The sequence below is a fragment of the Rhincodon typus genome, chromosome 29 (genome assembly GCF_021869965.1).
Source record: "Rhincodon typus isolate 14 chromosome 29, sRhiTyp1.1, whole genome shotgun sequence".
Classification (NCBI taxonomy): Eukaryota; Metazoa; Chordata; class Chondrichthyes; order Orectolobiformes; family Rhincodontidae; genus Rhincodon; species Rhincodon typus.
In genome coordinates this window covers 38,643,221-38,667,538 of record NC_063360.1, presented here as the reverse complement: position 1 = coordinate 38,667,538, position 24,318 = coordinate 38,643,221, and the positions used below count along the sequence as shown (strand labels likewise).

The 24,318-nt window shown below is 44.9% G+C and overlaps 1 protein-coding gene across 1 annotated transcript in view; it reads left to right on the top strand.

Annotated features, from left to right (window-relative positions):
• cpamd8 (C3 and PZP like alpha-2-macroglobulin domain containing 8) overlaps window positions 1-24,318 on the top strand; it is a 101,073-nt gene that overhangs the window by 21,183 nt on the left and 55,572 nt on the right. The window contains exons 7-20 of the mRNA XM_048614006.1: window positions 1,048-1,218; window positions 1,739-1,867; window positions 3,607-3,787; window positions 7,304-7,476; window positions 8,204-8,353; window positions 11,041-11,205; window positions 11,755-11,897; window positions 13,153-13,215; window positions 14,349-14,580; window positions 15,353-15,506; window positions 16,559-16,701; window positions 17,366-17,417; window positions 21,410-21,708; window positions 21,981-22,206. Of these exons, the coding sequence (XP_048469963.1) occupies window positions 1,048-1,218; window positions 1,739-1,867; window positions 3,607-3,787; window positions 7,304-7,476; window positions 8,204-8,353; window positions 11,041-11,205; window positions 11,755-11,897; window positions 13,153-13,215; window positions 14,349-14,580; window positions 15,353-15,506; window positions 16,559-16,701; window positions 17,366-17,417; window positions 21,410-21,708; window positions 21,981-22,206 (2,281 nt within the window). The remainder of the gene's footprint in view (window positions 1-1,047; window positions 1,219-1,738; window positions 1,868-3,606; window positions 3,788-7,303; window positions 7,477-8,203; window positions 8,354-11,040; window positions 11,206-11,754; window positions 11,898-13,152; window positions 13,216-14,348; window positions 14,581-15,352; window positions 15,507-16,558; window positions 16,702-17,365; window positions 17,418-21,409; window positions 21,709-21,980; window positions 22,207-24,318) is intronic.

The following is a 24,318-nucleotide window of genomic DNA, read 5'->3' as shown; positions in this document are numbered from 1 at the left end:
CACAGATGCTGCCAGACCTGCTGAGCTTTCCAGCAACTTTGTTTTTGTTCCTGATTTACAGCATTCCGCAGTTCTTTCGGTTTTGATTGGTCACAGGTTTGGCTTTTAGTAAGCTGCCCATTCAGCTGATGGTGGTGACAAAATCCAACCAGTGATCTCGGGTCACTGGATCCAGAGGAGTCTTTAGCCCCTTATACCCTGGATTCTGTGTGGCATAAATTCACCCAAATAGCCATTTTTATGCAAGCTTGGTGAGAGCTGTGACCAGCTATTTGACAGCACAGAGCATTACAGTCTATCGCCGCACCTATCATTCACCAATAACACCCACGAACAGAGCCAGCTGATGGTGAAAATGAATCAACATTTAAGTCATACTCATTTATTAAAATAAAACAAACAACTGCGGATGCTGATGATCTGAAACAAAGACAGCAATTGTTGGAGAAACTCAGCAGGTCTGGCAGCATCTGTGGAGAGACAGAATCAGGGTTAACATTTCGAGTCCAATATGACTCTTCTTCAGAACCAAACTGGGCTCCATGTTCTCCAATTCATCACTCTTTTCCCTCACTACCTGCCATCAGCATAAATAACATCTTTTCCCAGCTACTATCAGTTCTAACGAAGAGTCACTCAACTCAAAATGTTAACTCTGTTTCTCTCACCCACATATGCTACCAGACATGCTGAGTTTCTCCAGCACTTTCCGTTTTCCTTTAAAGTGGAGCTTCATTGGTGATGCTGCTGCATTGGTTATTTCAGTAACAAAGAGAATCCGCCCGGTGTGTCCTGCTCCCTTTTATTCTGCAGTTATTTCAGCCACTCACTAGATTCATTGTCACCTTGCTCACCTCTCTGACAGTCTGTCTATCTCCTTGTGTGGTTTAGTATCACATTCATTTTGATAACACCTTATCACATCCCTGAGGACTTTTCACTTCTTGATTATTTTAGATTGAGGATTGGTGATTCTGGGAATCTCGCTTGTCATTTCCCATTGCTCTCCACTGACAGTTTGCTGAGATGTTTGTCTTGTTTTCCCAGGTGGAGGTGACCTATCCAGATGGAAGTCCTGCAGATGGTATAACTGTGCGCATCAAAGCTGAGCTCACTCCGAAGGACAACGTGTATACGAGTGAGCTGGTATCAGAGAACAGCCGGGTAGAGTTTGAGATCCCGTCCATTCCGACTGCTGCCCAGTACGTCTGGCTTGAGGTAGGAGAGGTTGCTGTGAGTCGGAGAGGCTGGATCAGGGAGGAGAGTGTGAGGCTACATGCAATTGTACACACGTGTGTGTCTCTGTGTGTGTTTCTGTATCCGTGTTCCTATGTGTACACACTTGCAAAAATCTAGGGAGGCACGGTGATTCAGTGGTTAGCTGAAGGGACCATAGTGCAAGGAACCCGGGTTCGATTCCACCCTTGGGTGACTGCGTGGAGTTTGCACATTCTCCCCGTGTCTGCGTGGGTTTCCTCCCACAGTCCAAAGATGTGCCGGTTTGGTGGATTAGCCATGCTAAATTATTCTGTAGCATGGAGGTGAGAGGAGCAGCACGTTGTGTGTTCCATGCTTTTTCTTCCTGCCCAGTATTTACCCCATTTGACCAATCATAGTGTCGAGGAGCGTGATCTGGGATCTAGTCAATGTATAAATGTGTAATGATTCGTTGCTCATTCAAATTGCTGAATTTATTGAGATGTATTCACTCTCCATGATCATTTTTCATCTTTCTCAGACTAAAGTGACAGCTATAAATGGGACACCAGCTGGAGACCAGTACCTTCCCAGTTATCTCTCCATTAGCAGCTGGTACTCACCAAGCAAGTGCCATATTCAGCTTCAGGGGCCTGACACAGCTCTCCAAGTGAGTAATTAATCCCCGTGTGATCGGGAGTTCCATTTTGCTGGAATGCTCCGTGCTGGGAAACTAAGGGGAGAGCAGTTTCTGAAGCAGTCAGTCAGTTGGTCACTTCAGCTAATCAGAAATGAGAATGAAAGAGTGCAGGTTAAACAAACACCCCAGACCTGATTCTAATAAAAGAATCTCATGGCAGACAAGGAGATCATTCAGCCATCATATCTGTGCTGGATCTTTGAAAGATCTATCCAGTGCATCCCACTCCCCCTGTTCTTTTCCCTGTACCTTGCAAGTTTTGTTCCTTTTCTAACGTTTCTCCAATTCTTGTCTAAAAGTTCCTGTTGAATCTGCTTCTGCTGCTCATTCAGATCACAACATCTCGCTGCTTAAAAACAATTCTCCCCATCTCCCCCTCTGGTTCTTTCACCAAATCACCTTCCATCTGTGTCTCTCTGCTTACTGACCCTCTTGCCACTGATAACATTTCCTCCTGATTTACTCTATCAAAATCTGCCATGATTTTGAACACCTCAATCGAATTTCCTGCTCAGCCTCTGTTACAGGGAGAACATCCCAGCTTGTTCACTCTATTCACATTTATTGATGCAGCTGGGGACTGGAACCATCTGCGTAATCTCCAGGTTCTGGACATCCTTCCTAAAGTATGGTTCCTACAGTTTAATACAATCCTGTAATGTTAATGTAAACCATCGTTTAACGTGACCTCCTGCTTTTGGTACCCAATGCTTCTAGTAATAAACCCAATTATCCAATATTTTTATGTAAGAGCCTTTTCATTTGTTCTGCCATTTTTGAGATTTATCTGCATTACTAATATTATTTAAAAATGGGATGTGAGCATTGTTCACTAGGCCAGCAGTTATTGCCCATCCCTAATTGCCCCTTGCTCTGAGTGGTTTGCTCAGACTACTTCAGAGGGTAGTTAAGAGTCAACCAAATTGCTGTGGGTCTGGATTCTCTTGTAGGCCAGACCAGGTAAGGATAGCAGATTTCTCTCCCTAAATGGTATTGGTGAACCTGTTGGGTTTTTAACAACAATCTGAATACAGCAGTTCCACAGCCATCATTATTGAGACTAATTTCATTTTCCAGATTTATTTACTGAATTCAGATTCCACCATCTGCCATGGTGGAATTTGAATCTGTGTTCCCAGAGCCTCTGGACTGCTAGTCCAGTGATATTACCATTATACCACCATCTCCCTTCATGGTGGTTCTGCTTGTGACCCTCTTTAAAATCGTCTAATTTAGTTTATATTGCCTCATTCTTCCTGCCAAACTTCACCTGCTACATCAGCCTAATTCCCCGATCTGAAGTTTGTTAATATCCTCCTCATTGTTTACTATGCTTGGTACTGTTTCATCTACTGTTGAAATTATACATTATGTAGCACATTAATAAAAGTCACTGGATTCATTGCCCCCGCTACAATTGTTCTGATCCTAACTCACCTAACCTTATTAACTGGACTGTAATCTGTGCTGGGTTCTCCGGCTCGGATTCTTCTTTCCTGAGCCCAGTGTGTTGAGGCCATGAGTAACCCTTACTGCTCCAGATTGACCAACAAGCAGAGCCCAGATCACAGCTGGACACTTGACCCTTCCTGTCCTCTGTGACAGCGCCCCCCTGGGTGGGGTCCATAGCAGTGACCAGTTTGTCAGCTTAGACCTACTTGTCTTAGATAAAATTGGACAGAAATCTTGTTGTGCTTTGATGTTTCCAGGTCGGGGAGGAAGTTGAAATTCCCCTGAAATCCACCTGCTCCTGTGACTTCACGTTACACTATGAGTTTGCATCACGGGGGAATATTGTGAAAACAGGAAGGCAACTGGCGAGTGTCACTCAGCAACGGAGCAAGAGAGCTACAGTCACCTTCGACAAGAAGAAGCAGTCTGCACAGAGCTGTGAGTTAAAGGGAGGAAGGGATAGTGGAGAGCAGATAGCAGGAAAACAGAGAGCGAGAGAAGCAGCAGGACAGAGGTAGAGGGGAATCGAAAGTTGCATTTCATTGGTTATTGAGCCCTCGGTCAGAGGAAGATGTTATAATTTCCTGGACTTCCCAAGCTGGGTGATTGCACCCTGCGTTATGTGGCCTTGCATTGTCGATTTAATGAACCAGCTGTTCATGGCCTTTAGAAACGTAGAAAATAGGAGCGGGAGTAGGCCATTCAGCCCTTAAAGCCTGCTCCACCATTCATTATGATCATGATATTTATCCAAAACTCAACAGCCTGTTTCCCTTTTACCCCCATTGATCCCTTTAGCCCCAAGTGCTATTCCTAACTCTTTATTGAAATCATAAAATGTTTTGGTCTCGACTGCTTTCTGCCTCAGAGAATTCCACAGGGTCACCACTCTGGGTGAAGAAATTGCTCCTCATCTTAATTCTAACTGGTTTACCCCTTATCCTTAGACTGTGACCCTGGGTATGAATTCCCCTGCCATCAGCAATGTCCTCTGGCGTCTACAGTATCTAGTCTTGTTAGGATTTTTTATAGGCTTCTGAGATTCCTTCCCTAATTTTTCTGAAGGCCAGGAAAATTAACCTTAACTGAATTAGCTTCTCCTCATACATCAGTCCTGCTGTCCCAGAAATCTGTCTGGTAAGCCTTGGCTGCACTCCCTCTGTATCAAGAACCTCTTTCCTCAGGTAAGGAGATCAAAACTGCACACCATTCCAGGTGTGATCTCATTAAGGCCCTGTATAAATACAGTAAGACATTACTGCTCCTGTACTCAAATCCTTTCACCATAAAGGCCAACTTACCATTTGCTGCCTTTACCCTGTACCGCACTTGCATGCTTACCTTCAGTGACTGGTGTATAAGGACATCCGGGTCTCATTCCACATTCTGCTCTCTCAATTTGTAGCCATTCAATTAAGGTCTGCTTTCCTGTTTTTTGATCCTAAAGTGGATAACCTCTCATTTATCCATATTATACTGCATTTGCTTACTCAGCTTGTCCAAATTCCTCTGCATCTTCCTCAGAGCTCACCCTCCCACCCAACTTTATGTTGTTGCAGATTTGGGGATATTATATTTAGTTCCATCAGCTACATCATTAATACAGATTGTGAGTGACTAGGATCCCAGCACTGATTCCTCTGGATCCCATTAGTCACTGCCTGCCATTTGGAAAAATACATGTTTATTCCTACTCTTTGTTTCCTGTCTGCCAGCAAGTTTTCTATCCATCTGAATACACTATCCCCAATCACAAAACAGTTCTGGTGAAGTCACTGGACTCAAAGCATTAATTCTGCCCACAGATGCTGAGTTTTGCCAGCAATTTTTATCCCCAATCCCATGTGCTTTAATTTCTAAAAGTCTGATGAACCACAACCACTGGGTCCCCCTCATTAACTCTGCTAGTTACATCCTTTGAGAATTGCAGTAGATGTGTCAAGAATGATTTCCTTTTTGTAAATCCATGCTAACTGTCTGATCTTGCCACTGTTTTCCAAATGCTCAGCCATTAATCTTCTAAAATAGGCTCTAGCATTTTCCCGACTGCTGATATCAGCTGATTCCTGGTTTTCTTTCTACCTCCTTTTTCAAAAGTTGAGTTACATTAGCTACCCTCCGGTCTTCAGGAACCATTCCAGAGTCTATAGAATCTTGGAAGATGATCACTAATGCATCCACTATATCCAGGGTGGCTTCCTTTGTACTGTGGGATGTAGATTATCAAGCCTAGGGATTAATCAGCCTTCAAACCCATTAATTTTCCAACAACATTTCACTACTAATACTGACTTTCTTCTATTCCTCCCTCTCTGTAAGTCCTATGTTCCCCAACATTTCTGTATGTTATTTGTGTCTTCCTTTGTGAACACAGAACTAAAAACATATACTTAGTTGGTCAGACATTGTAAATACCCCTGTTTCTGACTGTAAGGCACCTACAAGTGTCTTCACCAATCTTTTTCCCTTCACATACTTATAGAAACCTTTACGTTCAGTTTCTAATATTCACCGCAAGCTTACTCATCCTCTATTTTCCCTTTCTTAACTAAGGAATTCGATCATATTATGGTCGCTCTTCCTCAAGGGGCCTCTCAGCACTTCATTGTTAATTATTTCTTCCTCATTACACAATTCACAATCTAGGACGGTTTATTCTGTACTTGGTTCTTCAACATATTGGTCCAGAAAACCGTCCCTATACTCCCCAGAAATTCCTCCTCTATGGTATTGTTACCCTAATTTGATTTGCCCAATCTATACGCGGGTTAAGGTCACCCAGAATTATAGATGTTCCTTTACTAGCTTCCTTGAGAAAGTGGGTTGGTGAGTTTGTGTTGATGTAGCATGGAGAAGCTAGTGAGATGTGGCAGAAAGTTTAACCTCCTCCTGAATCATAGAGGATGGGGTAAGAGGATTGTTCCTCTTAAAACAGTGAAAGATAAGGAGAGATTTACAGCAGCTGTTCACAATCACAAAGAATCTTGATAAAGTAAATGAGTAGGGCTCTTCTGGTGCAGTGGTAGTATCCTTATCTCTGAGCCAGGAGGTCTAGGTTTAAGTGCCACCTACTCTAAAGGGGTGTCCTAATATCTCTGAACAGGTTGATTAAAAATACTTCTATATGGTGAGATAGAGGTGTAGTGGTCATCTCATTAGGCTGGTGATCCAGAGGCCGGTGTTCCAGCAAGTGAATAAAAAAGACCCATTGGGTTCACTAATGTCCTTTAGGGAAGGAAACTGCCATCCTTACCTGGTGTGGACTACATGTGACTCCAGACCCACAGCATTGTGGTTGACTCTTAGGTAAAAAGTGTAAATGAGAGGGGCTTGTGGCAAAGTGGTAATGTCCCTACCTCTGGGCCAGAATTCCTGGGTTTGAGTCCCACCTGCTCCAGAGGTGTGTCATAACATGTGTGGACAGGTAGATTAGGAAAATATAGAGTAAATTTTAGTCGAAGGGGTAGTGTTTGTTAATTTTTCTTTTAATTAATAACATGAGAAAACCATCCAGAAGTGTGTAATAGTGTCTCTGAACAGGGAAAAACAAATTTTAAAGAAGGGTAAATGAGGATAATCTGTAACTAGAGGGAGACCAGTTTAAAGGAATTGGTAACTGAACCAGTTGGGGAAAGGAGTTGATACGGTTAGTGTTAAGGTTATTTGTTTATTCAGGCAGCGATTTGTTGAGATCTGGAACACAATGCACAGAAGGATGGGGGAGGCAGATTCAGAAATAACTTCTGTAAGCGAATTGGAGAAGGACTTGGAAAGGAAAATTTCCTAGGCAGTGGGGAAAGGATATGGCGTGAGACTAATTGGATTGGTCTTCAGAGCGCCAACACAGGCATGATGGTGAATGGCCTCATCCTGGGATGTGTGATTCTGTGATATTTGAAGAACATCAGGAAATGTGGGAGTTGAAATGAGCTGAAACTGCTGCATTCTTCTCAGATCAGTCCAAGTCTTCAGCCAGTGAGGTGGATGTATGCAGCACGTCCCTACGGTTCACTGTCACACACGACATGTTGCCTCTCACTCGGCTGCTTGTCTATTATGTCCGGGAGAATGGCGAGGGCATCACTGACAGTATCCAAATCCCAATCCAATCGTCCTATCAGAATAAGGTGAGTGCATAACAATTACTGGACAACAACTTTGATTCAGTTAGCAATTTTCACCAGTAAACTGTCCCAAGATGCTTGACTGGGGCTTCATGAAACAGAATCTGACACTGAGCCACATGAAATATCAGGAGAGGTGACCAAAAGTTTGGTTAAATGTCAGTATTAAGGAGGATGTCTATAAGGAAGAAAGAGAAGCAAAAAGTTAAAGGAAGGAATCCTGGATCTCAAGGTGCTAAAGGCTGACAGCTGTTAATGGCAAGTGATTGAAATGGTGTTTGGGGGTGGGGGGGTTGTTGTCTTCTAGTGCAGTGGCAGTGTCCATATCTCTGAGCCAGGAGATCCAAGTTCAAGTCCCCCTTCAAAGTTCAAGTGTGCAATAACATGTGTGAACAGGTTGATTAGACAATATCGCAAATCAGCCATGCTAAAGAACTGGAATTTGAGATGTGCAGAGATCACAAAGGGTTGTGGAGCTGGAGGAGACGACAGAGGTAAGGAGGTGTAAGGCCACAAAGAGATTTGTGAGTGTAAGGATGAGAATTTTCAAAATTGAGTCATTGCAGATGTCAGGGCCAGTTAAATCAGTGAGTGTGCAGGGAGGTGGGTAAACTGTATCTGGTGTAAGTTAGGACATGGATAGCTTCAACTGGGAAGCAAAACCAATTGGTCTAGGAAAGCATGTTGATGTGAAAGATTCACATCTTCCTTTATTTTGTTGAATGTCTAGGTATCGATCTCACTTCCTGCCAACAAGACAGTGCCTGGTGACCTTGTCAGTGTTGCAGTGAAAGGGGAGCCACGGTCCTGTGTTTGCATTGCGACTGTGGACAAGAGTGTATATTTGTTAAAGCCAGGCTTCCAGCTCACCACTGAGAAGGTATCAAATTTTGTTCCTCTTTGACAGATATTTCAAAACTGCACTGTCTGTAACATAACAACTGGAGGAGGCCATTCAGCCCAAAGAATAAAGAACAGTACAGCACAGGAACCAAGCCTTTGCCTACACATGACCCCTTTCTAAACTAAAAATCTTTTGCCTCTGCAAGGTCCGTATCCCTCTATTCCCTGTCTATTCATGTCTCTTATCACAATGCCTCTCAAATGTTGCTATTGTATCTGTCTCCACCGCCTCCTCTGCAGCGCATTCCAGGCACTTACCACCCTCTGTGTACAAAAAAAAACTTGCCTCTCACATCTCCTTTGAACTTACCCCTTTTACCAGTAATTGAGATTTCTACTCTGGGAAAAAGACTCAGACTATCCATTCTATCCACGCCCCTTATAATTTTGTAATCCTCTATCAGGTCACCCCTCAGCTTTCAATGTTCAAGTGAAAACAAACCCAAGTTTTTCCAAACTCTTCTCATAGCCGATACCATCCAAACCAGGCAACATCCTGGCAAACTGTTTCTGTACCTTCTCCAAAGCCTCCATCCTTCTGTTAGTGTGGTGACCAGAACTGTACGTAATATTCCAAACGTGGCCGAACTAAAGTTCGATACAGCTGCAACATGACTTGTCAACTTTTATACCCTATGTCCCAACAGATGAAGGCAAGCATACTATACGCCTTCTTGACTACCTCATCCACTTGTGTTACCACTTTCAGGGAACTGTGGGCCTGTTCACCTAGATCCCTCTGTATGTTGATTCTTCAGAGGATTCTGCCATTTACTGTATACTTCCCTCCTGCATTAGATCTCCCAAAATGCATTACCTCACAATTGTCTGGATTAAACTCCATGTGCCATTTCTCCGCCCAAGTCTCCAGCCTATCTATATCCTGCAGTATCTTCTGGCAACCCTCCTCACTACCCACAGCTCCCCCAATCTTTGTGTCATCTGCAAACAACAGGGGTCCAAGCACCGATCCCTGCTGAATACCACTGGCCACAGATCTCCAGTCAGAAAAACACCCTTCCTGCGCTACACTGTTTTCTATGACTAAGCCAGTTCTGTATCCATGTTACCTGCTCACTGTGGATCTCATGTGATTTCACCTTTTGTGTCAACCTGCCATGAGGAACCTTGTCAAAGGTCTTGCTAAAGTCCGTATGGGCAGCATCTACTGCCCTGTTGTCATCAATCATCTTTGTCACTTGCTCAAAAAACTCAATCAAATTTGTGAGACAATGACCTTCCCCGCACAAAGCTATGCTGCCTGTTGCTAATAAGTCCATATTTTTCCATATGTGAATAAATCCTGTCCCTAAGAATCTTCTCCAATAATTTCAGTACTACTGATGTAAAACTCACCAGCCTATAATTTCCTGGATTATCTCTGTTGCCCTTCTTAAAAAAAGGAACAACATTGGCTGTTCTCCGGTCCTCAGGGCCCTCTCCTGTGACTAAGGAGGATACAAAGATTTCGTACAAGGCCCCAGCAATTTCCTCACCTACCTCCCTCGGCATTCTGATAGATCCTATCAGGTGCTGGGAACTTATCTACCTTAATGTTTTCTAATACGCCCCATGCCACCTTTTTTATATTGACATGTCCCAGAATATCAACATACCCCTCTCAAGACTCACCGTCCACCATGTCTTTCTCCTTTGTGAATACTGAGACAAAGTACTCGGTAAGGTTCTCACCCACATCCTCTGAGTTCGCACAAAATTCCCTCCTTCGTCCTTGACTGGACCTAACATTTCCCTAGCTACCCTCTTGCTTCTTTTATATGTATAAAAAGCTTTGGTATTTTCCTTGATCCTGTTTCTTGATCCTTCTACTGTTAAATTAGATCAGAGCTAATCTGCGTCTTAACTCCATCTACCTGCTTCAGTTCCATACCCTAACACTTAATCCCCGCTTCCCCAGCAAAGATCCATTCATCTCCATTTTGAAATTTTCAGTTGATCCGAACCTCAACAGCTATTTGACAAGAGAGTTTCAGATTTCCACTGCCGTCTGTGTGAGGAAATGCTCTCAGACGTCACCCTTGAATAGAGTGGCTTGAATTTGAAGTTTCTGCCCCTTGGTCGGGACTCCTCTCCTCCCTCTCCACCAAAGGGAATCATTTCTCTCCAATGACCGTCTCAACTGCTTTAATCATTTCAATTCGCTCAATCAGATCAACCTTTAAATACAACACTTAGGGAAATTCAGGCTCATTCTGGGGCCCTGTTATGGCACTGTGGTAGTGTCACTAACCGTGGACTGGGAGGCCCAGGTTCAAGTCCCACTTACTCCAGAGGTGTGTAATAACATCTCTGAACAGGTTAATCAGGAAAAATAGGTTAAAACAAAAAAAATTAACAATTCAAGCTTATTCTGTGCAGCTTGTCCTCAGTTTATCGCTAAGAGCCAGTGTGTGTACAACTTAGATTAAATTGTGCAGACAATGGTCACATCGGAGCCTCTTGAGGTACAACTATCCACAGGAGGTTTCAGTGACTTCCAGAGGGAGACAGCTGCAATATCAAGGGATAGACATGGACACAGAGTGTCACTACTTCCTGTCCTTCCCTGTGCCTGGCATTGCCATTGTTTGTGTATCCCTCCTCCACCCCCCTCAAAAAACCAGGCTTTAAGCTGACCTTTCACCCTATCTGATCATTCTTCAGATATTTCAGGAGTTGGCCAGTTATGATGTTTCAGACGCGTTTGGAATTCCGAAGGATGATGGTCATTTCTGGTGGCCTGGGCTATCGTCACGACGACGGAGGAGGAGATCCTCGGTTTTCCCCTGGCACTGGGATATCACCAAGGACGCCCATTTTGCCTTCAGTGTAAGCACCAACCTTCCAGCTCCCCATTGGCCTTTCCAATTCCAATTCCAACAGACCCACACACACGCTGACTCTCACTGGGGTGGGGTCACACACACACACACACACACACACACACACACACACACACACACACACACACACACACACACACACACACACACTCTCACTCTCACTGGGGTACGGGGTCCCACACACATACTTTGACTCTTACTGAGAAGCTGCATAGTCCACTTTGTGATTGCTGTCTGAGCTGTGATGAACTCTGTCCGCACTGACTGGTCAGGCTGGACTGTGATCCGAGTGTGGCAAGTGTGGTCCGTGTATTGGTCACTCACATTGCTGCTCGCACTCTGACCACTTCGCTCCAGATGGTCACATCTTGTTGGTCACTTCCCTCTGATCGCTGTCCTCTGTGCAGCCCGAGGAATGTCCATCATCCACACACTAATGGAGATGAAAGTTGGACAGTGTGGGGTGGGTGTGGTCACAGGGAAGGAGGTTGAACACAGAATCCCAGTATCCACCTGTACTTTATTGGTTGCCTAGGAAACGGGCCTTGTGGTGATGACGGACGTTGTAAGCCTGAATCACAGACAAAATGGAGGCATGTACACAGATGAGGCAGTGGCAGCATTCCAGCCTCACACAGGCACCTTCGTGGCAGCACTGAACCCGAGGATTGTACCCAGGTAGGAGAGACCTCGTTCCTCACACTGCAATCTGTCCGTTTCCTCTGACACCTGACTGTTCGTGGTAAAGCTGTGAGATCTCCATTAACAGTCCGTAAGATGCTCGCCAGTTCAGGTGAAACTGAACCTTCTCAATGACAGTGTTACTGATTAGACAGTGAAGCTGATTCTGGGGAGCTTTTTTTCTCCTTTACTCATTCACGGGATGAGGGTGTTTATTACCCATTCCTAATTGCTCAGGGGGGCTGTTAAGACTCAACCACATTGCTTTGGATCTGGAGTCACATGTAGGCCAGACCAGGCTAGAATGGCATTTTCCTTCCCTAGTGAACCAGATGGGTTTTTCCCGACAATCGTCAATGGCCTCCTGGTCATCATTGGATTCTTAATTCCAGATATTTATTGAATTCAAATTCCACCATCTGCCATGGCGGGATTCGAACCCATGTCTCCAAGAACATTATCTGGGTCTCTGGATTAACAATCCAGTGATAATACCACTAGGCCATCGCCTTCCCTTCAAGGAGCTGTGGGAAACTGTATGTAGTTTACAAGGAAATGCTGCTGGGCTTTGGGAGATGGGTTCAACAGTTCAACAATCATTAGAAAGAGCCGGAACCAAATGCAATGGAATCAATAGGATTCTGTTTCTGCTCATTTACCCAATTATCTGACAGTTGCAATATTATGCCCCTTATTTTAACATTTAATTAAAACAGGGTCAATCTGTCAGTGCAGCACTCCCTCAGCATTGACCCTCTGACAGTGCGGCGCTCCCTCAGTGCTGACCCTCCGACAGTGCAGCACTCCTACAGTGCTCACCCTGCGACAGTGTGGCACTCCCTCAGCATTGACCCTCCGACAGTGCGGCACTCCTTCAGCATTGACTCTCCGACAGTTCGGCACTCCCTCAATGCTGACCATCCGACAGTGCAGCGCTCCCTCAGCACTGACCGTCCAACAGGGCAGTGCTCCCTCAGCACTTACAATGTGATAACTGCCTTGGTTTTGTGTTGAATTTCCTGGAGTGGGGCTTAAAGCTCTGACTTTCTGGCTCTGGGATTTGGAATGAACGGAGAGCATTCTGGGCCCATCGTGTTATTGGTGAAGTGGGGATTGGAAACATTTGGATGTTCATGCTGCAGGTATCTAGGGACTGAGAGAGATTTCATTGTTGACTTCAGTGTTAACCAGTTTGCTGCTCACTGACAGGCTGTTTCCCTCAAACACTTGCTCTGTTTTCTTTTCTACTCAGAGTTGAGAAGAGGAAAAGAACTTTCTTTCCAGAAACCTGGATCTGGCATTGCCTCAACATCAGGTATGGCCACTGTGATCAGTTTCTGCAATTCTGGGTATCAGAGAGGCCTTTGTCCAGTGTCAGGGTGGGGAGCTGCATGGAACACAGTCCCCACCAACCCCTTCCAATAACCAGGTACCATGACAATTAAACCCCTCATCACTTAAAACTGCATGCAGAAACTGTCTGTGGGCATGAGAAAATATCAAGGTTCCACCCAGTTAATATTATAGGCTGCAAAAAATTGAAATCTTCAAGAGGTTGTAGCCAGAGCTTCCTGTAGGGAGGGAGGAGACCTTGGGTGTGGCCATTCGCTCCTACAAATCTGGGAGCGCAAAACCCTTAAATCGATCTGAGCCTTCAATCTGAGCACCCACAGCTATGTGGGGTTGAGAGTTACTAAGTTTCACAACCTTCCAAAGGAAAAAGTTTCTCTTCATTCTCCGTCGGATACGGTCACCCTCACCACGTCTCCCATCCTGAGACTGTCCCAGACTCTGCAAATTCTGAGAGCTTTGGGACTGAGAGATCATCACCTTTGTCTGTGATGTTTGAATGAAATCGCCTCTCATTACAAAACTCTATATATTTTCAGTAGGATATTCTTGTTCTTATCCCACAACCCCTTACATTAAAGGCCTATGTAAGAATTGCTGCCTTATTTAATTACTTCACTTGCAACATGTTAACTTCTTGAATGATACATTGTTGAGTACAGGCATCTCCCACTGTCTCTCACCCTGTGCACTACAGGAAGCACACTGTGTCATACTCTGTGTAGTCTCTGCCTTTCAGTTAGCTAGTGTGCTCTAACTGTCACTAAAGATTTATTTTTCTGCTTTAAAGGGGTGGCTATGCTTCAAAAGTACCCCCTGGGCTATAAACCATTGTAGACATTCCAAGATGAGGAGACCCTTTGTAGAGATGCTGGTTTTTCTTTTTCTCTGCAGTCGTCCCTGAAGTCCAATGCGAATCACTGTGACCATGAATAGCATTACTCGCTGCTTCTTGTATGTGCTGACTTTGTTGTGTGAAACCTCTTGTAGCTCAGTGACAGAGCTGATGAGAGTTTGTAGATGATGTGAACTGACAGCTGATAGTGAGTGAGGTTGATGAGTAATCATCGATCCATTCCCTTTGCCTCCTATTGACAGTAACACTACTGGAGAAGCTCGCTTACGTGTGGAGATCCCAGACTCCATCACCACCTGGGTAACTGAGGCAGTCAGCCTATCACAGGACAGTGGCCTTGGACTTGCTAAACCCACGGAGCTCCGCACATTCAAACCATTCTTTGTGGATTTCACTCTGCCGTATCATGTAATCCGTGGGGAACAAACCAAGATCCCAGTAATTGTTTACAACTACCTTCCAAGCTGTGCCGAGGTATGGGGAATGGAGAGACCCTGTGTGACCCTGTGTACATATATATGTATGTGTGTGTGTGTGTGTGCATGTGTGTGTGCGTGTGTGTGTGGCTGGTGGTGGTGGCGGGGGAGCCATGGGCACCCAGGGAAGCCAGTATCAGAGAGATTGCTGGAGTGGCTGGTTGTTTATCATAAAAACCCATCTGGTTCACTAATGTCCTTAAAGGGAAGGAAACTGCCCCCTTTACCTGGTCTGGCCTACATGTGACTCCAGACCCACAGCAATGTGGTTGCCCTTAACTGCCGTCTGGGCAATTAGGGATGGGCAAAAAATGCTGGACCAGCCCAGTGACACCCTCATCCTCATGAATGAATGAATAAAAGAACAAAACGCACTTCCTCACACAAAAGGAAGTGGAAATCTAGAACAGTTTTCTCCCCTCACCTCAAACAAACAAAGTGGCTGGGCAAATAAAAACAGAAGTTGCAAGAAAAGCTCAGCAGGTCTGGCAGCATCTGTGAAGAAAAATCAGAGTTAACATTTCAGGTCCGGTGACCCTTCCTCATTAGTGACTGAGATTGATGGGTTTTAACTATGGATAAAGGGATTCGGGAAAAAGGAGTAAAGTTAGGGAAATGAAGTTGAAGAAATGATTGGCCATGATCCATTGTAACGCAGTGACAGACTGAACACCAAATGGCACCTCCTTCTTGTGGTATGCAATGAGCTATGTGTCTTTGTGTATGCTTCTGATGATGTTGATCATTAATCTCACCCCAACCTCTTCCAGGTTCACGTTAAGATCACTGTTCCTAAAGGAATCAAGTTCATTGGCCACCAGGGGAAGCGACACCTAACTCGGAAAATGTGCATCAGCTCCGAGGAGATGAAACTGACGTCCATTGTCCTATCGTTCAGTGAACTGGGCCCCGCCAACATCACAGGTGAGGGCTGACAGCAAAGCCCAACCTTGCAGATACCTTCCGGGGAAATGGGGCGGTTGGGGGTGGGAGGGGCAAAAGCAGAGTCGGGTGAGTGAGAGGTTGGGGAGTCAGGGATGAGTGCAAGGTCTGGGCAGTCAGGGTTGAATGCAAGGCTGGGAGTGGGAGTTTCGGATGAATGTGAGGTAACAGTGAGTACAAGGTCAGTGCAGTTGGGAGGGGGGTTTCAGTGCAAGATCAAAGGGGTTGAGTATGAGGTCAGATGTGAGTTTGAGGTCCTGGGGTCAGAGGTGAGTGCGCAGTCTTGGGTTGGGTGTAAGTGCGAGGACGTGGGGTCAGAGGTGGAGGATGGTGAATGTGATGTTGCAGCGTCCGGGATAGGAGCATGATGCTTCCAGTCTCTTGGAAACAAATTCTGGTCTGGTTTGTCAAAAGTTGCTTTTTGAAAAAAGACACGTCCGATTTCTAACATGCAGAAATAAACCCAGATATGCCTCGTGAAGGGGAAGGGAAACGAGAGGATACCCTATAAAGGGGCCAACAAGAAAGATGATGCCACACCTTGGGGCCAACACTCAGTCCCCGCTTCCCCTTCCTGCCCTTCCATGGGACGATGCCTAACACTCGCCTCAACAAAGGGCATTGAGCTCAACATAGGCTCCCCATCAGGCATCAACTCCCAAAGATTATTCCCCTTTGATAGGTTAGATGTAGAAAAGATATTTCCACTGATGTAAGAATTTAAAGCTGGGTGACAAATATAAAACAGTAACTAATAAATCTGATTGCGAGTTCAGGAGAAACTCTTTTCCTTAGAGAGTGTCGAGAATGTAGAATTTGCTCCAGCAGAGTGTGATTAAGATGAATAACATAAAGAGTGCAGATACATTTAGGGGGAAGCTTTATAAACTGATGGGAGAAAAAGAATAGAAGGGAGAGAGACCTTGTGTGGAGCAGAAACATCAGCTCAGAATGGCCTGCCTCAGTGTTGTCATTGTGTTCTGTATGAGCTTGTGTCAGAACACGTTCACAGGGCTGTCACTTCATGTTCACAGCCAAAGCGTTTGCTTACAGTGAGAGCAGCTGCTGTGAGGGAGGACTACAGAGCCTGAAGAATAGCAAGTACCTGGAGGAGAGCTACGTAGACAGGAGGAGCCCAGCTGGTATGGACTATGTGAAGAGACAAGTGCTGGTGGAGGTGAGTGAGACGACATATTTAATGTTCAGCCAATAATCGTACTGAGAGTTGTCACTGTTTTTATGAAGCTGGGAGAGTTTGATTGTCTAGTGTATTGCAAAGTACTATGTTGCTATGATGCTTGGTCCCTTTCAAATGGGACTTTGCTGTTGTAACTAGAAAAGTTCTAAGATGCAGGAGAATTTACTCTTGTCACAGAGTCGTAGAGCTGTACAGCATAGAAACAAATCCTTCAGTCTGACTTGTCCATGCCGACCAGATTTCCTAAATTAATCTAGTCCAATTTGCCAGCATTTGGCCTATATCCTTCTAAATTCTTCCTATTCATGTACCCATACAGATGCCTTTTAAATGCTGTAATTGTACCAGCCTCCATCACTTCCTCTGGCAGTTCATTCCATACATGCACCACCCTCTGCATGAAAAAGTTGCCCCTTAAGTCCCTTCTAAATCTTTTCCCTCTCACATTAAGCCTATGCTCTATAGTTTTGGACTGCCCTACCCTCGGCAAAAGACCTTGGACCTTTTCTGTAAAATCACCAGAAAATAAATGACTTTTGTTGTGCCAGTATTGTGAAGAGTGAATTGGTGACTTAGGAATCAATGATGTGGCTTCATATTATGTTTCTTCTTTGTCCTCTCTCATTTTCTCTCTGTTCCTCAGCCTGAAGGATTGCCCAGGGAGTACACCTACAGCATCTTCTTCTGCCCCAACGGTATGTAAACTCTATGAAATCGACGAGCAGATGGGGGTCGGAGCGTGGAATGTAGCTGCTTACAACCAGTGACCACAGCCATCATTCCAAATGCTGAGACGTGCACACGTCATTTTATACTTTTCTTATTGCTGTTTCAAATTACTATTTTACAATATTCTCTGTTTTGCTTTTCTCCCCGATGCATTTTAGTTGCGAAGTGTAAATGGGCATTGAGCCATTGAGACTAGAAATCAAGATCTGCATTTCTGTAACACCCTTTCATGGCTGTGGGACAACACAAAACACTACATAGCCAATGAAGTATGTTTGGAGTATACTGACTATTGCAAAATGTGAAAAACACGTCAGCCAATTTGCATACAGCAGTATCCCACAAAGAACATAAGGAAGATCTCCAGCTGACCAGTTGTTGGTGTTGGTTGAGGGACAAGTCATGACCATGTGTTCTGAAACTTCCTCCCTGGCACATGCCATGTTTGTCAGAATACTGGAGCAGGGCAATGGGGGTAGGGGTAATCAAAACATTGGCCTCAGTGTCTGAAATTCCCTCTTGAAACTCCTTGACCTGTCCTGCTGAAATCTGCCTCTTTTGATCAAACTCTAGACCCCGCCCCTCTGTGATTCCTTGGAATGCTTTTCTCCGTTAAGGATGGCACAGGGACAGGATGTTGACACCAACTGCTCTGTGTTGGTGTTTATGCTCCACACAAACCATTTCTTCTTACCCTGTCACCATATTCTAATGTTTCTCCACCATACATTTATCCACCTTCCCCTTAAATACATTGATACTATTCACACCTTTCCATCCCTCTCTCTCTCTCTCTCTCTCTCTCTCTGTCTCTCTCTCTCTCTCTCTCTGCCCCCACACTCCCTTTCTCTTCTGTCACTCTTCAACTTCCTCATTAATTCCCTGTTGCATTTACTGGTAACTATCTTATAGTTGTAGCCACTAGCTTGAGAAATAAAGTGCATTTACAACATGGCCAAACAGGTTGAATGTCAACTTGCAAATCCTTCCAACACACGCCAGCCGTAGCCAGTAAGAGTGGATGAGCTCCCTGGTCATGTGACAGAAGGAGATTAACGCCTCTCCCACCGCTGTTGATATCTCTGGGCTGCAGTGTGTCACTTTGTGTAGTCACTGTAACTCAGATTACTGGATGAGGGCATTTCAGCTCATTGGATGGTTAGTGCTGTGGATTGGATTTGATCCTTGTTCCAGCCTATAGGGTCTTTGGGATCAGCCTCCTTGCTCCGCCTGTGACAGAGGTCTCAGTGCTGGGGGTTAGGACCTGTCCTCAGGTAGAGAACTGAAGAAGGAGAAGAAGAAATCCAAGTCATTCTTCAGTCATAATTCTGTCACAATAAAATAGACTTTGCCTTGAGTTGGCATTCCCTTCAAATGTCAGTATTTTGCAGTAGCATGGGGATGTTCAATACGTCTAGTCAGCCATTTTGCCCATGGAGCCAACTCCTCCATTCATTGAGATCATTGTTGATCTATATGGCCTTTCCTTCCCTCTCTGTCGCCTACAACCCTCAAGTCACTTGGTGATCAATGATCTGTCTAAACTGCCCCCTCCCCCACCCGCCCACTGTTGATTAATGACCTTCAGAAAATATTCCTCTTCATCTTCATCTTAAAACGGAGACTGAGCCCTTATTCTGAAACTGTGCCTTCTGTCTAGGCTCCCCCATAAGGGGGAACATGTCAACATCTGGCTTATCAGTTTCTCCACCCCCGCCCCTCCACTTCAGAATGTTCTGTTCCAATAATCTTTCATTCTTTTAAACTCCCTGGTTTAACCTGCTTCCCACGAGATAAACCCCTTCATCCCAGGAATCAGCCAAGTGAACTTTCTCTGAAATGCTTCCATTGCATGTGTATCCCTCCTTAAGTAAGATGACTAAGACCGTATCCGCGTGGACCACAAGAACTGGATCCTTCCCCTCCCACTCTGAGTTCCTCTCCAGCCCTGGGGCCACGTCCTTAACCCTGGGTAGGTAACACCGTTTTCAGGATTAACGGCCTCAGCTGCAGAGAACAGGATCTGTCATCCTCACAGTCCTGCAGTGGTCTACAAGATCTGCAAGAATCTCGAGCCTGTTGGACAATTGGAAGGGAAGAGGGTCCCTTTGGCTCATGAATTTTACAACATCTGAGGAACTGAAGCTCCTCCCAGGCTATGAAACCCGGGGCCAATTTGGATGGTGCCTTTACCAGCTTGCCTAAGGTCGGCCAGTCTGTGATTCAGATTCTTATTGTTTAGTATATAGAGTCTCTCCGCTCAGGCAGAGGCTATTCAGCGCTCATAGACAATAGACTATATGACATAGGAGCAGAATTAGGCCATTCGGCCCATCGACTGTACTCCACCATTCGGTCATGGCTGATATGTTTCTCAACCTCATTCTCCTACCTTCTCCCTGTAATCCTTGATCCGCTCACCAATCAAGAACCTATCTATCTCCATCTTAAATACACTCAATGACTTGGCTTCCACAGCTCTCTGTGGCAATGCATTCCACAGATTCACCACCATTTGGCTGAAGAAATTCCCCCCATCTCAGTTGCAAAGGGCCGTCCCTTCACCCTGAGGCTGTGTCCTTCTATCCTGCTCTCTCCAACTAGGGGAAACATCTTCTCCATGTCCATTGTATCCAGGCTGCTCAGTATTCTGTAAGTTTCAATTAGATTCCCCCTCATCCTTCTCACCTCCATCGTGTACAAAACCCAGTGTCCTCAACCACTCCTCAAATGACAAGCCCCTCATCCCTGGTGTCATTCTTGTAAACCCCTTTTGGACCTCTCCAACACCAGCACATTCTTCCTTAGGTATGGGGGCCAAAACTGGTCACAATATTCCAAATGTGGTCTGATCAGAGCCTTATGTAGCCTCAGTAGTGCATCTCTGCTCTTGTATTTTAGCCATCTCGAAATGAATGTTAATATTCATTTGCTGCCTTAACTGCCAGCTGAACCTGCATGTTAACCTTAAGAGATTCCTGAAGTAGGACTCCCAAGTCCCTTTGTGCTTCAGATTTCTGAAGCCTTTCCCTATTTAGAAAATAGTCCATACCTGTATTCTTCCTACCAAAGTGCATAAACTCACACTTTCTATTCCGTCTGCCACTTCTTTGCCCATTCTGCAGCCTCCCCACTTCCTCCACCTAGCTTTGTGTCATCCACAAACTTAGCAACAATGCCCTCAGTTCCTTCATCAGCACATTAATGTGTAACATAAATAAGTGTGGTCCCAACATGAACCCTTGCAGAACTCCACTTGTCATCGGCCGCCATCCTGGAAAAGACCCCTTTATCCCCACTCTGTCTCCTGGCAGTCAGCCAATCCTCTATCCATGGCAGTACCTTGTCCCTAACACCGTATGCTCATCTTATTAAGCGGCCTGTGTGCAGCACCTTGTCCAAGGCCTTCTGGAAATCCAAATAGATTACATCCACTGGTTCTCCTTTATCTAACTTGCTGGTTATTCTCTTCAAAGAATTTCTAACATTTCTTGCCTTTACTGGCTTTTTGAAAGAGCTGTTCAATTAATCCCACTCCCATATCTTTAATCCCAATCCTTGCAAATCTTTCCCTTTCATATAGTTGCTCAATTCCCTTTTGAAAGTTCATGACACTCCACCAATTCACATTCCAAATTACAACAGTGTTTATAAACCAATTCCTCATCACCCTAGGGCTGTTTTGACAATCACCTTCAATCTGTTCCCCTTCTGGTCACTGACCCTCCAGCCACTGGTAACCATTTCTTCTTGTTTCATCATTCAGAATCCTTCTGTGATTTTGAACAGATTGATTAAATCTCCTTTTACGTCCTCTGCTGTTTGGAGAACAATCTCAGCATCTCCTGTTTCTCTATGTAACTAAAATTTCTCATCACTGTTCTGGTTACTCCCAGCTGCATCCTTCCGAAAGTGTGGTGCCCAGAACTGGCCACAATTACTCTGTTTGTCTTCTCAGAAAAGATTCACATTTCCACTCCAAACAAGTACGAGTACCAATACATTCAGAAACCAGCCAAGATGGTGCACTTTGATGTAGCTGTGAAGGCACACAATGATGCTCACTTTGCCTTGTCAACGGGACCTCGCGACACGGCAGAAATGATTGAGATTGTGATTGGAGGACGGCAAAACATGAGGACATGGATTGCAGTGAGCAAGATGGGTGAGCCAGTGGTCAGTGCAAACACTCCTCACATCCTGTCCTGGGATGAGTTCCGAAACTTCTGGGTTTCCTGGAAAACTGGCATTGTCCAGGTTAGTGAGACAATATACAGAGGGATCCTTTGAACCTTGCTGACCTTGCATGCGCCTTCACCTTTCAGCTAACTGTCTGCTTCCTCAGTACTCAAACTCCACTTGTCCACAGTTCTTGAGTACTCATGTTGAAATTTGTTAAAAACGTTGAATTTTGTTAAAAAAGTTGAATTTTGTTGACATTGGTTGATCATGTATTGTCTGGAGGTGTTATGGTTTAACCCGGTTCAGGTCATCTGAAGGTAACACTTTTCCCGATGTGTTGTTCCCAGGTGGGACACGGTGTGACACCTTCGAACCAGTCCCTGATTGTGGAGTGGGCGGTCACCAGACTCCTGGAGATCAATTACATCGGCTTCTCAACCGGATGGGGCTCAGTGGGAGAATTCAAAATCTGGAGGAAGGAGGAATCGGATGAAAACCACAACGAAGCCTTCACTCTCGGAGTGCCTCATAATGTCGTCCCTGGGTCTGAGAGAGCGACTGCCTCCATGATAGGTACAAGCAGAACACAGCACGGGCTACAGTCTCAATGGCCTTTGGGCACTGGACAAATGGGACTTAATACAGGTCACAAAATAAAACACAACTGACATTTACCGAAGGAAGATAAATAATTAACCTTGGCAGGTTTGTGGGGTGATTGAATAGACAATGTATGTTATTACAACAATCTTGCTGATGAAGGCTCTGAGGTCCCTGGTTCTCGTTGACATGGGGTCAGTGCCAAAGGGAGTGGTGGTGGTTGCACAGGGGAATCCAGGAAGTGAGGTTGTGGAGTTGGGGGGACCTTTGTTTAACCATTTTTGAGAAGAATGTTATATTTCTACAAAATCCATAAATTTTCATTCCATAGTAGTTTAAATTGGATGTTATTGAAACTGTAATAAAGGTCAAGATTTTCCAAACAACACGTGACACTCAATACAGCTGCAATTATATGATACTTACGGTATACTGATAAATGTTCTACCCAAGGCTTTTACACTGCTTCCATCCCCAGCAAGTGGGGACCTTAAACAGTGATCTTTCTCTAATATAGCCTTCACAGTGGCTGCCTCAAGCCTTGGTGTGTATCTCAGCACGTAGTCCAGGTACAAGATTTTTTTTTACCTTTTTGAGGGCTACTTTCTAATTCTTGGGGGCTACTGTTTGGTTTTCAGGGGCTGCTTTTTTATTTTCACTAATTTGTCACATAATTCCAACGATTCTATGTTGTTTAATGGGATAGTTGGACTCACACAGAACCAGAATTTTAAAAATCCTTCATTATCCTCAATTTTCAGCCCGTTCACTAAACGTAAAAACAGAATATGCAAGGAAAACATTGATTTCCTCGACATCACATTATTTAACCTGGTACAAAATAACAGTATAAGTTAGCAACAAAGGATTCAGTTTTAAACTAGCTAACATACATCAGCATATAAAAAGACATCACCCTGAACACCTCTTTGATAGACTGGTGAGGTCACTGCTCATACATTTCCATCACATATTTGTAAATCTTGAAGATTAGCCAAGCAGTTGCTACTCTTTTACTTCATCTCAATTCTCAATTTCAGATGTAAATTTAACAATTGACTCAATGTTCTTTATATGTCTGTCATATACTACTTACTAACATCACTGCATTTCTCCCCATACAGTAACTCCTGAATATATGCAGCCTTAATAGAGCTTGGGCATTCATTTGCAAGCGCTAAATATAAGAAGTGCTGGAGAAATTCAGCCGGGCCTGGAAAGAGAGAGAGAAAGACATGTTGCAAATCCAATATGATCTTATTTAGAACTACACTTGCTCGATCATTCTCTCTCCCTCTCAATCCCACTCTCCCTCTCTCTCTCAATCTCTCACTCACGTTCTCTCTCTCGCTTTCCACAGAGACTGCCAACCCACTGAATCTCTCCAGCATTTTCTGTATTTGTTTCAGATTTCCAGCACCCACAACATTTTTGATTTTAATCAGTTACAAGGAATTCAAGTCTTTTCCTGTTGGCCAAGTACTCCACATTGACAAATTTAAATCCACTCTCTGTCTTTTGCAGCTTTCTGTTTCCCACTCCAACTTGCTGCCTCTTTGTTCAACCCCCACCCCCTGACACCCCAAACTTCTCTCACCCCTTTGGACCCTCTCCCAAGATTATGGGTATGGGTTCCCGTCCTCTCCTGAAGAGGCTGACCTCTCACTGGGCTACGAGGTTCCCCTCCCTCTCCTGAAGGACCTAACTCTCACTGGGGTATGGTGTTCCCTTCCTCTTGAAGGCCTGACTCTCACTGGGATATGGGGTCTCCTTCCTCCTAAAGGGGCTGACTATTACTGGGGTATGGGGTCCCCCTCCCTCACCTGAAGGGGCTGACTATCACTGGGATATGGGGTCCCCTTCTCTCGTCTGAAGGACCTAAGTCTCACTGGGGTATGGTGTCCACTTCCTCCTGAAGGGCCTGACTCTCACTGGGGTATGGTGTCTCCTTCGTCCTGAAGGGCCTGACTCTCACTGGGATATGGGGTCTCCTTCCTCCTGAAGGAGCAACTCTCACTGGGATATGGGGTGTCCTTCCTCCTGAAGGGCCTGACTCTCACTGGGAAATGGGGTCTCCTTCCTCCT